This window comes from Chiloscyllium plagiosum, chromosome 9 (genome assembly GCF_004010195.1).
Source record: "Chiloscyllium plagiosum isolate BGI_BamShark_2017 chromosome 9, ASM401019v2, whole genome shotgun sequence".
Lineage (NCBI taxonomy): Eukaryota > Metazoa > Chordata > Chondrichthyes > Orectolobiformes > Hemiscylliidae > Chiloscyllium > Chiloscyllium plagiosum.
In genome coordinates this window covers 21007829-21022285 of record NC_057718.1, presented here as the reverse complement: position 1 = coordinate 21022285, position 14457 = coordinate 21007829, and the positions used below count along the sequence as shown (strand labels likewise).

General features: G+C 40.9%; 1 protein-coding gene across 6 annotated transcripts in view; it reads left to right on the top strand.

Annotated features, from left to right (window-relative positions):
• The window catches only part of prkd3 (protein kinase D3), a 423856-nt gene that overhangs the window by 377126 nt on the left and 32273 nt on the right, over positions 1-14457 (top strand). For all 6 annotated transcript variants that reach the window (XM_043695537.1, XM_043695540.1, XM_043695539.1 and 3 more), the window contains one exon: positions 7963-8015. In XM_043695537.1, the coding sequence (XP_043551472.1) occupies positions 7963-8015 (53 nt within the window). The remainder of the gene's footprint in view (positions 1-7962; positions 8016-14457) is intronic.

Here is a 14457-nt window from a genome sequence, read left to right as displayed (position 1 = left end):
GAGTCTATTAAAATATAATTTGGGACTTGTTAAACTGGAAGGGTGGGGGGGTGCATGTGTTCATAATTTTAGCAAACTACTTTTAAAATTTACAAAAATGCTAGAATAACATATATTTTACGAAGGATTGATTCTAAAAAAACTGCTTTTAATCTTGATTCAGTTAATTTTTTTTAAAAGAAAACTTCATTTTCTATCTCACACCCATTTTTATTTTTGTTTTCCTGCTTTTACGTTAACACGCCCTATTTCCCCCACCCAAAAAAAAAACATTTAATATCTTCCTTCCAGAACTGTCAAAACCACGAAAGAACCATCTACCAGGAAATAAGCAAGAGCAGCAAAATTTGACTTTTATTTGCATAGTGCAGTAAAGTTCAATAGAAAATCGGAATACAGTCTAACCTCCAATCAACTTCAGTGATCATTTTTTTCAAATGTGGATGTTTTCCAGAACTGAAGTAAAGGACAAACTAAATAATTACAGACCAATAAACTTAATGTCAGCAGTGGAGAAGTTGCTTGAATCCATTGTAAAAAAGCAGTGTTGTGGAAGCATATAATTAGAGAGTCAACATAGATTTATAAAACTGTTTTGACTGTCTAACCTAGCAAAGTACTTTGATCACTGAGATGGTAAACAGAGGAAGATCAATTGATATCACGTTTAAATTTTCAGATGGATTGTGATACAGTTCTATTCAAGAATTTGTTGTTTAAAGTTGAAGAACATGGAATTTGAGACAGATAGTTGAGTGGTAAGAATATGATTGGAAATTTAAAGGCAGAGAAAATAGATAAAAAGGACATTTTCAGGCAATTTTGAACTAAATATGTTTCAGTAATCAATGAGATTCAAGGTTTTGATTTTTTATATGTATCTAGATTTAGCAAAGAATGAAAACGCCAAATCTTCCAGATAGCCGTAACGTGTACATTACCATTGACTATAAAGACTTGGCATTCTGACACTACTGTCCTTAGCACAAGGTTTTTGAGAGGTCTTAACTCATAGGCTAACTTTTGATATTTTGGGTGTTTTATTGGTTTCCTGAGATTTTTCTTTCTCACTGATTTATTTAGTGCAGTCAAGCAGGGACAAATACTGTATTTGTATTTGTGCTGATGTGGGAGATTTGAACATGTACAACAGCAAAGTTAGAAAAAAATCATCAATATCTTCAATAATTATGAAATCTCCATTAAACTTAAAGCTACAGTGCACAAGGAAAGCTTTAATTTCTTAAACACTAGTGTATTTAATTTGGCATAAGACAACAGGAATGTTCACAGCAAAAATAGTTTACAAATTAACTAACACACTTCTACAAACAAAATGCCATCACCCTAAAAACACCTTCCACAGACCAATATGGCCACAGTGAATCCAGTTCTGTCACATAGCTGGAATGTTTTAACCAGGTAGTCGCTGGTCTTTTTTAACTGCATTTCACACCTCCGATTTTAATTAGCAATTTAAATATTGTTCCTCACTTTGAAATGTAATAGTTGATAATAGGCTAAGTGATAACTGCAACTAATTGATCTAAGTTCTGTAGTCCTGCTACATGCAGTCATGAATGGTGGCAGATAGCTAAACAACTAACAGGAGGTGGAGGCTCCATAAATTCTCCGACTTTAATGGAAACCCATTGCATCAGTACAAAAGACAGGGTTCTAGCATTTGCATTCATCATCATCCAGCAGTGACATGCGGGTGACCAATCTCGGCCTCCTCCTGAGGTCCTCAGTACCAGAAGTGGCAATCTTCAAAAAAGTTGGTTTCAGCCCATTTGGTCTGAACAAATGGCTGAAGTCACTGGATAAAGCAAAACTTATGATTCTTGATAATACTCTGGCAGTCATTTTGTAGGCTTGGGCTTTGCAAATAGTTGTGCCCATAAGTAAGTTGTTCTAGTACAGTGGTAGAACACTGTATCAAACTGACAATGTGGAAAATTGCCCAGATACATCCTGTGCACAAAAAACTGGAAATCCCAACCCAGTCAATAATCTCCCTATCAGTCTGAAGGCATAGAAAATAGGAGCAGCAGTCGGCCAGTCAGCCCATTGGGCCTGCTGTACCATTCAGCATGATCATGGCTGATGTTTTATCTTAACCCCATACTCCTGCATTATCCCTAAACCTCTTGACATCTTGAAGCTCTACAAATCTATCTGCTTCTTTCTTAAACTCATTCAATTACAGCTTCTACTGTGGTAGAATTCCACAAGTTAGCCACCGTGTAAATGATGAAATTACTCCTTGTCTCAAACTGAATAATCCTTGTTTTGGATCATTCCTGCCTCTAGCTTGTCCAGCCCCATCAGAATTTTTTATGTTTCAATGAGATCCCCTCTCATTCTTCTAAACTCAAGTAGGTATAGGTCCAGTCAACCCAATATCCTCCAATAATAAACCTGCCATCCCAGGAATAGGTCTGGTGTAATCTTGATGCATTCCTGCTATGGCAAGTATATGTTTTCTTAGACAACGAGACCAAAACCGCATATAGTGCTCCAGATGTGGGCGGCATGGTGGCACAGTAGTTAGCACTGCTGCCTCACAGCGCCATAGACCCAGGTTCAATTCCCGCCTCAGGCGACTCTCTGTGTGGAGTTTGCACATTCTCCCCGTGTCTGCGTGGGTTTCCTCCGCGTGCTCCGGTTTCCTCCCACAGTCCAAAGATGTGCAGGTTCGGTGAATTGGCCATGCTAAATTGCCCGTAGTGTTAGGTGAAGGGGTAAATGTAGGGTAATGGGTCTGGGTGGGTTGCGCTTCGGCGGGTCGGTGTGGACTTGTTGGCCAAAGGGCCTGTTTCCACACTAAGTAATCTAATCTAATCTAATGTGGTCTCATCAAGGCGCTGTAAAGCTGCAGTAGGTCTTACTTGCTGCTGTCTGCCAACCTTTATGTAGTGAAGGCCAACATACCATTTGCTTTCCTAATTGATGACTGCATCCATACGCTTAATTTCAGTGACTGGTCTATTAGGACATATTTCAGTCACCATTCAACTTTGCCATTCTGTTTTTGCTATCGAAGTGGACAACTTCACATTTATCCATGTTACACTACACCTGCCATGCGCTTATCTATTTATTCAACTTGTCTGAATCACCTTGAAGGCTCTTCAATCCTCCTCACCTTTCATAATCCCACCTAATTTTGTGTTGTCAGCAAACTTGGAAATATAGTATTTAGTTCCCTCATTCAAATTGTTGATATGTACTGTGAATACCTGTAGCCCTGTACATCCAAGTTGATAAGAGGATCCTTATGTATAAAGCAGTCATCCCTCCAACTCTTCTATATGGTTCCAAAACTTGGACTACGTATAGATTTTTAAAAACTTTATTCATTTTGTGGGATATGCGTGTCGTTGGCTGGACCAGCATTTATTGACCTAGTTGGAGTATTATGCACAGTACTGCTTGTCACATTCTAAGAAGGATGTGGAATCATTGGGAAGGGTGCAGGGGAGATTTACCAGAATGTTGCCTGGTATAGAGGGAAGCTCTTATGAGGAATGGCTGAGGGACTTGAGGCTGTTTTCAATGCATGTTTTCATTAGAGAGAAGAAGATTAAGAGGTGATTTAATAGAGACATACAAGGTGATCAGAGGATTGAATAGGGTGGACAGTGATGGCCTTTTTTCCTCAGATGGTGATGGCTAGCACAAGGGGGCATAGCTTTAAATTGAGGGGTGATAGATACGGATAGATGTCAGAGATAGGTTCTTTACACAGAGAGCAGTAAGGACATGGAATGCCCAGCCTGCAACAGTAGGGCGGCACAGTGGCGCAGTGGTTAGCACTGCTGCCTCACAGCGCCTGAGACCCGGGTTCAATTCCCGCCTCAGGTGACTGACTGTGTGGAGTTTGCACATTCTCCCCGTGTCTGCGTGGGTTTCCTCCGGGTGCTCCGGTTTCCTCCCACAATCCAAAGATGTGCAGGTCAGGTGAATTGACCATGTTAAATTGCCCGTAGTGTTAGGTAATGGCTAAATGTAGGGGTATGGGTGGGTTGCGCTTCGGCGGGTCGGTGTGGACTTGTTGGGCCGAAGGGCCTGTTTCCACACTGTAATCTAATCTAATCTAATCTAGTAGTAGATTCGACAGCTTTAAGGGTATTTAAATGGTCATTGGATAAACATATGGATAATAATGGAATAGTGTAGGTTAGATGGGCTTTCAGATTGGTTTCACAGGTTAGCGTAACATCGAAGGCCAAAGAAACTGTACTGCGCTGGAATGTTCTATGTTCTGGTTGCCCTTGAGAAGATGGTGGTGAGCTGCCTTCTTGAACTGTTGCAGTCCACCTGCTGTGGATTGAGCCACAGTGCCATTAGGGAGGGAATTTCAGGAATTTGACCTAGCGACAGTGAAAGAATGGCAATATATTTCCAAGTCAGGATGAAGACTGGCTTGGAGGGGAACTTGAAGGTGGTGGTGTTCCCATGTATGTGCTACCCTTGTCCTTCTACATGGAAGTGGTGTGGGTTTGGATGGTTCTGTCTAAGAAGTTTTTGTGAATTTCTGCAGTGCAACTTGTAGGTGGTACTTGAAAAGGACCATCAACACTGTCTGAGCAACATTGTCTGCATCAGCTAGGAGGGCAGACATTCGAGCATCAGTGCCCTTCCAGGAGCCAATAGCACTAGCATCGTGGCCACAATCATTCAAAACCAACTCTGATGGACCAGCCACATGCTTAGGATGCCTAGGTTCTGACTGCTGAAACAGATCATCTTCGTCTCGCTCAAGGAAGGCACTCATATGTGAGAAGGACAAAGGAGGCATTTCAAAGATTCCTGAAGGCCTCCCTTAATAACTGTAGCATAAATTTCAATGCATGGGAGACTCTCTTCAGAAGAAACTGATTGTAGGAACTTCTGTATGAAGGGACACAATTCTTTGAGAAAATCCAAGAGGAACTGTGGAAAAGGAACCAAAGAAAAGAGTGTCAGTGATCCCGAGACCAACGACCAGTTCCACCTCCTGGAAACAACTGCCAAATGTGTGGTGGAGATGTGGCTCTAGGATTGGGCTCATCAACCATGCAAAGGGATACAGAACCCATGGCCAGTGGCATAGAATTTCCTGGATAGACAAGCATACTCATTAGTGAGTGATTGGTGACACCTGGGCCCAAGCATTGATCCTTGCAATACCTTACCACTTTCCAATCTGTAGAAGACCTGTGTATTCCTATTGTCTGTTTCCTGTCTGCTTACGAATTTTCAGTGCCAGTATATTACCATAAGTTCCAATGTATTTTGATCTAACACACGAACCTCTTATGTAGGACTTAATCAAAAGCTTTCCAAAAATCCATACACTTGCTACAACTCAATTTTGAGTAAAGTAATGAAATTAGTCGACAGTGGTGCTATTTGTAAGGGATGTTCAGTTTGAGTTCTACCCTCATTAAAGCTTTAGTTCAAACACGGATAAAATTGCTGAATCCAGAGAGGAGGTGAGAGTGGCTGCTCTTGACATCAATGCAGCACTCGACCAAGTGTGGCATCAAGACATCCTCACAATACAAAGTTGATGGATTCAAAGGGAATACTCTCCACAGGTTGCAGTCTTGCCTCGCTCTAGAGAAGATAGTTGTGGTTGTTGGAAATCATTCATCTTAAATCTAGGGCATCACTGCAAGTATTCTTCAAGCTGGTGTACTAGGCCTAACCTTTAGCTGCTTTCTTTATGACCTGCCTTTCAGATATTTTTAATTTTTTTTAATAACCTTATATTAGATCAGAAGGGGTGTATTCACTGGATTTGATGTCCAGTACCAGTACTGGAAAATTAATTCTTAGTAGACAACATGTACAATAGATTAGAATCCATATAAGAGCAAGAGAGACTTGTTTACTTGGGAAATAAAAATATTAAGCAATATGGTAAAGGTCAAGAAATTGGAATTAAAAGGAAATTCTGTCACTGATATAATTATGGAGCCACTTCTGGGTCAAATGACCCACTTTCATTTCAACTATCTTTTTGTTCCTTTCTAGCTCTCCTGACAAACTTGTAAACTACACATCTCTCCCCACCCTATTAGCCAGTTTATGGATTGTAAACTTAATTAGACTGACTGACTAGGAACAAAGGGTAAAGAGGATAAACAAGGAAATAGAGGCCACAATTAGAGCAGATGGCAGCAGAGTGACTTGAATGGCCTTCTCCTCTAAATTCATATGTACATAGGTTCTATCCTCCCTTAATCTTTACTGCATTGAACTTATACCATGTGTAGTTTTGTACAAATTGTAAATCAGTCTTTCAGGTAACTTATTCACAGTTATTTCTTTGTACAAGTGTAAATGCTGTGAAACAGCCTAATAGACCCTGAGAAATTATCTATACTGAAGTATAAGAAAAAGATCTGTCTTCTGCTTTCCATATCGTAATACATTATTAGATTGGAATAACAATTTGAACAACTGCTATCTAGTAGTGGCCATGTTGGGTCAGCCATCTTACATGAAGAATAATTTGTGCTTATTCAGTTACAATTGCATCACTGGAAGAAGTTATGTTGTGATATAGAGAGTCAAGAGCATATATATTCAAGTAAGCTCGGTAAACATACAAGAAAGCAAGAGAATGCAATGCAAGACAAAATCAGGTGGATGAATGCTTGTGAGAGACCTACAACAACCTTAGAATGGTTGGGCCAAATGGTCTGTTTGTGTCCTGTACAATTTATAGAGAGAACATAGAACATAGAACAGTACAGCACAGAATAGGCCCTTCAACCCATGATGTGCCGACCACTGATTCGCATGTATGCACACTCAAATGTCTGTGACCATATGCACGTCCAGTAGTCTCTTAAATGTCCCCAATGACCTTGCTTCCACAACTGCTGCTGGCAACGCATTCTATGCTCCCACAACTCTCTGTGTAAAGAACCCGCCTTTGACATCCCCTCTATACTTTCCTCCAACCAGCTTAAAACTATGATCCCTCGTGTTAGTCATTTCTGCCCTGGGAAATAGTTGCTGGCTATCGACTCTATCTATGCCTCTCAGTATCTTGTATACCTCAATTAGGTCCCCTCTCCTCCTCCTCTTCTCCAATGAAAAAAGTCCGAGCTCAGTCAACCTCTCTTCATAAGATAAGCCCTCCAGTCCAGGCAGCATCCTGGTAAATCTCCTCTGAACCCTCTCCAAAGCATCCGCATCTTTCCTATAATAGGGCAACCAGAATTGGACGCAGTATTCCAAGTGCGGTCTAACCAAAGTTTTATAGAGCTGCAACAAGATCTCACGACTCTTAAACTCAATCCCCCTGTTAATGAAAGCCAAAACACCATATGCTTTCTTAACAACCCTGTCTACTTGGGTGGCCGTTTTAAGGGATCTATGTACCTTCACACCAAGATCCCTCTGTTCCTCCACACTGCCAAGAATCCTATCCTTAATCCTGTATTCAGCTTTCAAATTTGACCTTCCAAAATGCATCACCTCGCATTTATCCAGGTTGATCTCCATCTGCCACCTGTCAGCCCATCTCTGCGTCCTGTCAATGTCCCGCTGCAGCCTACAACAGCCCTCTATACTGTTAACGACACCTCCAACCTTTGTGTCGTCTGCAAACTTGCTGACCCATCCTTCAATCCTCTCACCCAAGTCATTAATATAAATTACAAACAGTAGTGGCCCAAGGACAGAGCCCTGTGGAACACCACTCACCACAGACTTCCAGGCAGAATATTTTCCTTCTACTACCACTCGCTGTCTTCTGCTGGCCAGTCAATTCTGTATCCAGACAGCTAAGTTCTCTTGTATCCCATTCCTCCTGACCTTCTGAATGAGCCTACCATGGGGAACCTTATGTAACATTACGTAATAGAGGGTCAGTAGTTTGAATAATCCTTTTGATACAAAGAGTAATTCTGCTGCTGAATAATCTTAATGCAACTTTTTTCATTGTCATTCTTTCCACAGAAGATCTATCTCTCAGCATTTCCGTATCGAACTGCCAAGTCCAGGAGAATGTGGTAAGTCAATTTTTATTCCTTCCTCATGCTCCGGTAATTTGTCATTTAAACCAGGAAATTAGAGGCCAGTTAACCTGAAATATATTGTTGCTAAATTATCAGAATCTAAAATACTGAACAAAATTGTTAAGCTCTGGAATAACAAGTCAATGAAGGTTATTCAGTATCAATTTTTAAACGGTCTTTGATAGATTTTTAAAGAAATAAGCACAGGCTCTTGGTTAAAGGAAGTGCAGTGGATGAGGTTAATGTCGATCATTAAAAATCATTTGACATAGTAAACATTGGTCTAATATATTATATACTTATATGTACATATATTTGGGTAGTCCTGTGGCTCAGTAGTTAGCACAACTGCCTCACAGTGCAACGGACTCTGGTTCGATTCCAACTGTCTGTGCGGAGTTTGCACATTCCCCCTGTGACTGCATGGGTTTCCTCTGGGTGCTCCAGTTTCCTCCCACAATCCAAAGATGTGCAGGTTAGGTGAATTGCCCATGATGTGTAGGTTAGGTGTATTAGTCAGGGAAAATGTGGAGTAATAGGGTAAGGGATGGGTCTGGGTGGATTACACACTGAACGGTTCTTCAGGGGATTGGTGTGGACTTTTTGGGCCACATGGCCTGTTTCCACACTGTAGGGATTCTATTCTATGAAGTACATATGCATATTTATGTTTATATGATAGATTTAGACATACAAATTTAGGAATAATGCATTATGGAAATGAGTAACAAGAAAGGAAATTGCAATTTTTCAAACTACTTTATATTCATTCATGGGATGTGGCTGCCATCCATCCCTAGCTGCCCTTGATAAAGTGGTGATGAGTGGCCCTTCTTGATCCACTGCAGATCAAATAGTGTAGGTGCACTCTCAATGGTGATAGGAAAGGAGTTGGATGATTTTGGGCCAGAATACTGAAGGGACAGTAATATATTTCCCCAAGGCCGACGACAGTGAGTAGGTTGGAGAGAACCTGCAGGTGGTGGTGCTACCGTGCATCTGCTGCACCTGTCCTCCTAGATGGAATTGGTCATGGGTTGAAAAGAAAAACTAAAAGTATTGTGGATACTGTGAATCAGAAACCAAAACAGAAATTTCTGAAAAAGTTCAACAGGTCTGGCAGCATCTGTGCAGAGAAATCAGAGTTACTGTTTCAGGTCCAGTGATCCTTCCTCAGTTCTGTTATGGGTTAAAAAGAACGTTGGTGAATTTCTGCAGTGCATTTTGTAGATAGTATGCGCTCTACTACTGTGTCAGTGGTAGAGGAAGTGAGTGTTGCTGGATTCAATGCCAGTCAGGTAGGCTGCTTTGTCCTGTGTGACATCAAGTTTCTTGAGTGTTATTGGAGCTGCACTAATTCAGTACAGTGGAGAATATTCCATTGCACTACAGACTTGTGCCATGTCGATGGTGAACAGGCTTTGGGGATTCAGGAGGTGAGTTACTCACTGCAGGGTTCATAGCCTCTGACCTGTTTTTGGTCCAACTGTATTTAGATGGCTAGACCAGTTTCATTTCTGATCAATGGTAACCCTCAGAATGTTGATTGACTAGGGATGGGGAAGGATTCAGTGAGGGTACCAATTAAATTAGTATTAAGGGGCATGGTTAACTTCTTTCTTATTGGAGATGGTCATTCCCTGGCATTTATGTAATGTGATTGTTCCTTGCCACTTGTTAACCAAAACCTGGAATTTGTCCAGGTCTTGCTGCCTTTTGACCTGGTATCTGAGAAGTGGTGAATGTTGCTGAACATTGGGTAATCATAGCGGACATCCCCATTTCTAATCGTATAATAGAGGGGAGGTCACTGACAAAGCAGCTGAAAATGGTGAGGTGTGGGACATTTCCCTGAAGAACTCCTGCGGATATGCCCTGGAGTTGAGATGATAAACCTCCAACAACCACAACTATCTTGCTTTGCACGAGATATGACTTCAACAGTGGAATTTTCCCCCAAATTTCCATTGACGCGAGATTTGCTAGGGTTTTTTGATGCACTTTAAGTCAAAATGAAAAAGAAGAACATTATACAAGTGTAAATATAACCAAAGGCAACATTTTAAGTGGGCTTTATTTTTAATTCATTCTTGAGATGTGGGCATTCATCACTGGCTGGTCAGTATTTATTGCCTGTCTCTAGTTGCCCTTGAGAAGGTAGTGCTGGGCTGCCTTCTTGAACTGCTGTAGTCCATGTGCTGTAGGGAGACCCACAATGCCCTGAGGTAGTGAATTGCAGGATTTTGATCCAGAGACAGTGAAGGAATGGTGTTTTATTTCCATCTGAGAACGGTGAGTGGTTTGGGCGGGAACTAGCACGTGTTCGCAGGTCTTTGCTGCCCTTGTCCTTCTAGATGGAAGTGGTCATGGGTTTTGGAAAGTACTGTCTCAGGATCTTTGGTGAATTTCTGCAGTGCGTCTTGTAGGTAGTATACACTTCTGTTACTGATTGTTGTTGGTGGAGGGAGTGGATGCTTGTGGATGTGGTGCCAAACAAGCCCACTGTTTTGTATTGGATGAAGTCCAGCTTTTTGAGTGTTATTAGAGATGCACTCATTCAGGCAAGTGAGCAGTAGATGTGGACATGCTTTGGAAAGTTGGAAGTATTCCTCGCCTCAGCTTGCTCTTGTAGCCTCTGTATTTATATGGCAAGTCCAGTTGAGTTTCTGGTCATTGGTCAGCCCCCAGGATGTTGATAGTGGTGATTCAGTGATGGTAACAGCATTAAATGTCAAATGGTGGTGATTAGATTGTCTCTTATTGGAGATGGCCATTACCTGGTATCTGTGGGACAAATGTTATTTGCCACTTGTTAGCCCAACCATGGATATTGTTCAGATCCTGTTGCATTTGAACATGGACTGCTTTAGTATCTGAGGAGTCACAAATGGTATTAAACATTGAGCAATCATTGGTAAACAATCCCACTTCTGACCTTAAGCTGGAGGGAGGGTCATGGAAGCAACTGAGGATGTGTGGGCCTCTGCAGGAACTCCAGCAGAGATGTCCTGGAGCTGAGGTAACTAACTTCCAACAGTCACAACCATTTTCCCATGTGCCATGTTTGACTCCTGATTCCCATTGATTCCTGTTTTGGTAGGACTCCTTGATGCCACACTTGGCTTTGATGTAAAGGACCATTATTCTTATACCCCCTCTGGAATTCAGCTGTTTTATCCATGTTTGAATCAAGGCTGTAATGGGTTCAGGAGCTGAGTGACCATGATGGAATCCAAATTGGCCATCAGTGAACACATTGTTGCTAAGCAGATGCTGCTTCATAGCACTGTCGATGACACTTTTCATCACCTTGCTGATGATTGAGAGTAGACTGATGGGGATTTAATTGGACAGGTTGGATTTGACCTGCTTTTTCTGTGCAAGACATAACTGGCTAATTTTCCACATTGTTGGGTAGATGTCAGTGTTGTAGCAGTACTGCAGGTGGTTGGTTACGGGAATGGCAAGTGGTGAAAAGACAGTGGAGGATATATAACTGTGAAACGTAGGAAGGGAGCTCAAGTTGAACTCAAGAAAAGGTAGCACTCTGAGACCTGCAGTTTTTCATGCTCTTTTAGACGAGGAATGTATAACTAATAAAAACGTTAGCGTGCAGATTTGCTATACAAAAAAAAGGCTACCAAAGCAGGTCAGAGGCTATAAATTCAGTTGAGAGTAACTGTTCTACTGTTCCCCAGTACTCCTCCACCATCTACAGGGGCACATAGCAGGAGTGTGATGGAATACTCCCCACTTGCCTGAATGAGTGCAGCTCCAGCAACGATCAGTTCAAGAAAGCAGCTCAGAACAATTTTCTCAAGGGATGGACAAAAAATACTGACCTATATTGCCACACCCATATCCCATGAGATCATGTCTTCAGGTCCTAGCCTCTCCCATAATGAGAAACAACCTCTCTGTATCTACCCTGTTCAAATCCCTAAAACTCTATGTTTCAATATGATCCCTCATTCTCCTAAATTCCGATGAGTACAAGTCCAAGCTACTCAACTTCTCCTCATAAGAAAGTCCCTCTATACAGAGTTCAACCTAGTGAACATTCTCTGGACTATCTCCAATGCCAGTGTATCTTTCATCAGATATGGGAACAAAAATAGTTCACAGTATTCTGGTCTGACCAGTGCCTTGTATTGTTTTTGCAAAGCCTCCCTATTTTTATACTCCATTCCCTTTGAAAGAAAGGCTAACGTTCCATTTGCCTTCTTAATTATCTGTTGAACTTGGAAGTTAGCTTTTTGTAATTTATGCAGTAGGAGCCCTCATGCTTCTGTGCTGACACTTTCTGCAATCTTTCCATTTATAAAAAATATATAACTCTTCTATTCTTTATACCTTAAATTATCTTAAATTTTCCCTCGTTATATTCCATCTGCCAATTTTTTGCCCCCTCATTTGACCTGTCTACGTCCCTCTGCAGATCTTTGTGTCATCCTTAGTATTTGCCTGCCCACTTATGTTTGTTTCATCTGCAAACTTCGTGGTAATACATTCACTTCTGTCATCCAAGTCTTTAATATATATACTAATATACTATAATAATATATAATACTGGCCTCAGCATTGATCCTTGTGGCACTCTGCGAGTTACAGGTTTCATTCCTAAAAATGCCCCCTTTATCTCAACTTTTTGTCTTTGAATCCCTTAGCCAGTCCTCCAACAATGCTAATATACTGCCCCCCCACCCCAATAACATGGGTTCTTATCTGATTAAGTAGTCTTATGTGTGGTACTTTCTCCAATTCCAGTTTTGAAACCTCAAAGTACTTATCCACTTTAACCTGCTTGTTATTGCCTCAAAACAAATGTGATAAATTTATCAGATACAGTTTTCACTTCATGAAGCCATGCTAACTCTACTTGATTTTATTACTTTCAAATTAAAACCTGTTGGACTATAATCTGGTGTTGTGTGATTTTATTTTTAACTTTGTCCACCCCAGTTCAACACTGGCACCTTCACATCATGATTTTATTAAGTATTTCTAAATACTGTCCTCTTAAATCTTTTATAATAGGTTCCAGCATTTTCCAATAGCAGATGTCAAGCTAACTAGTCTATTGTTACCTGTTTTTGTCTCCCTCTCTTTTTGAATAATAGTGTTATATTGGCTAGTTTCTAATCCTCTTGGACTTTCCTTGAATCTCTAGATTCTTGGAAGATTATAACCAGTGCATCCACTATCTCTGTAGCTGCTTCTTTTAAAATCCTAGGATGAAATCCATTAATTCCAGGGGACTTAACAGCCTTCAGTCCTGTTAGTTTCACTAGTACTTTCTCCCTAATAGTTTATATTTACTTCCTCCCCACCCTCACCTCAGCCCTTGATTATTTTGTATTTTTGGAATGCTAGTAATATTCTCTACCATGTTGTCTGATGAAAACGATCTGTTTAACGCCTCTTCCATTTCCTGTTTCCCCATTATTATTTTCCCAGTCTCACTCTCTAAGGTACCTATGTTCACCTTGGCCTCTCTCTCCCTTCTCATATTTTTAAAGGATCTCTTACTGTCTGTTTTATACTAATTGCTAGTTTGTCTTCATAGTTTGCTTTTCCTCTCTTAATTGTCTTTTGATCATTTTTCATTAGCTTTTACGATGTTCCTAGTCTTCTGGTTCGCTACTTATCTTTGCCACATTTTAGGTTTTCTTTCTTCCACTTTGATACCTTGTTTGGTTTATTCCCTTCCTAGAATCCTCCTTTGCCACTAGGATATATCTTTGCTTTGAGTCAAAATCTATTTTCTTCGATATCTGTCATTATTTTGCAAACATCATTTTTATTGAACTCCTTTCCCAGTCCACTCCAGCCAACTCTTCCCTTATGCCTACATAATTGCCCTTATTAAAGTTTAGCACAGTTGCTTCTGACCCAAGTGTCTCACTTTTAAACTGAATGATAAATTCTGCCATGTTATGGTCACTGTTTCCCTGGAATCTCTTACTCTGATATCTTTTTTATTCCTGCCTCATTAAGCATTTCCAGATCCAAAAAAGCCTGATCCCTGGTTGTGTCCACAACATATTTCCCGATTATACTGTACCCATTCGTCCTCACGGCTACTTTTGCCAATTTGAGTTTTCCAATCTACTTGAAGATTAAAATCACCCCTGATTGGTGTACTTTTTTAACATGCTATTATCATCTCCTGATGTATTTTGTGTCCTACACAACAGCTACTGTTAGGGGCCTATTGATTACTCTAATCAGAGTTGTCAACATCTTGTTATTTCATACTTCCACTCATATGGTTTCTACTTGAACCCGCCCCTCCAATCACCACCAGGACAGAACCCCACTGGTCCTCACCTACCACCCCACCAACCTCCAGATACATCGTATCATCCTTCGTCATTTCCGCCACCTCCAAACAGACCCCACCACCAAGGATATATTTCCCTCCCCTCCCCTATCA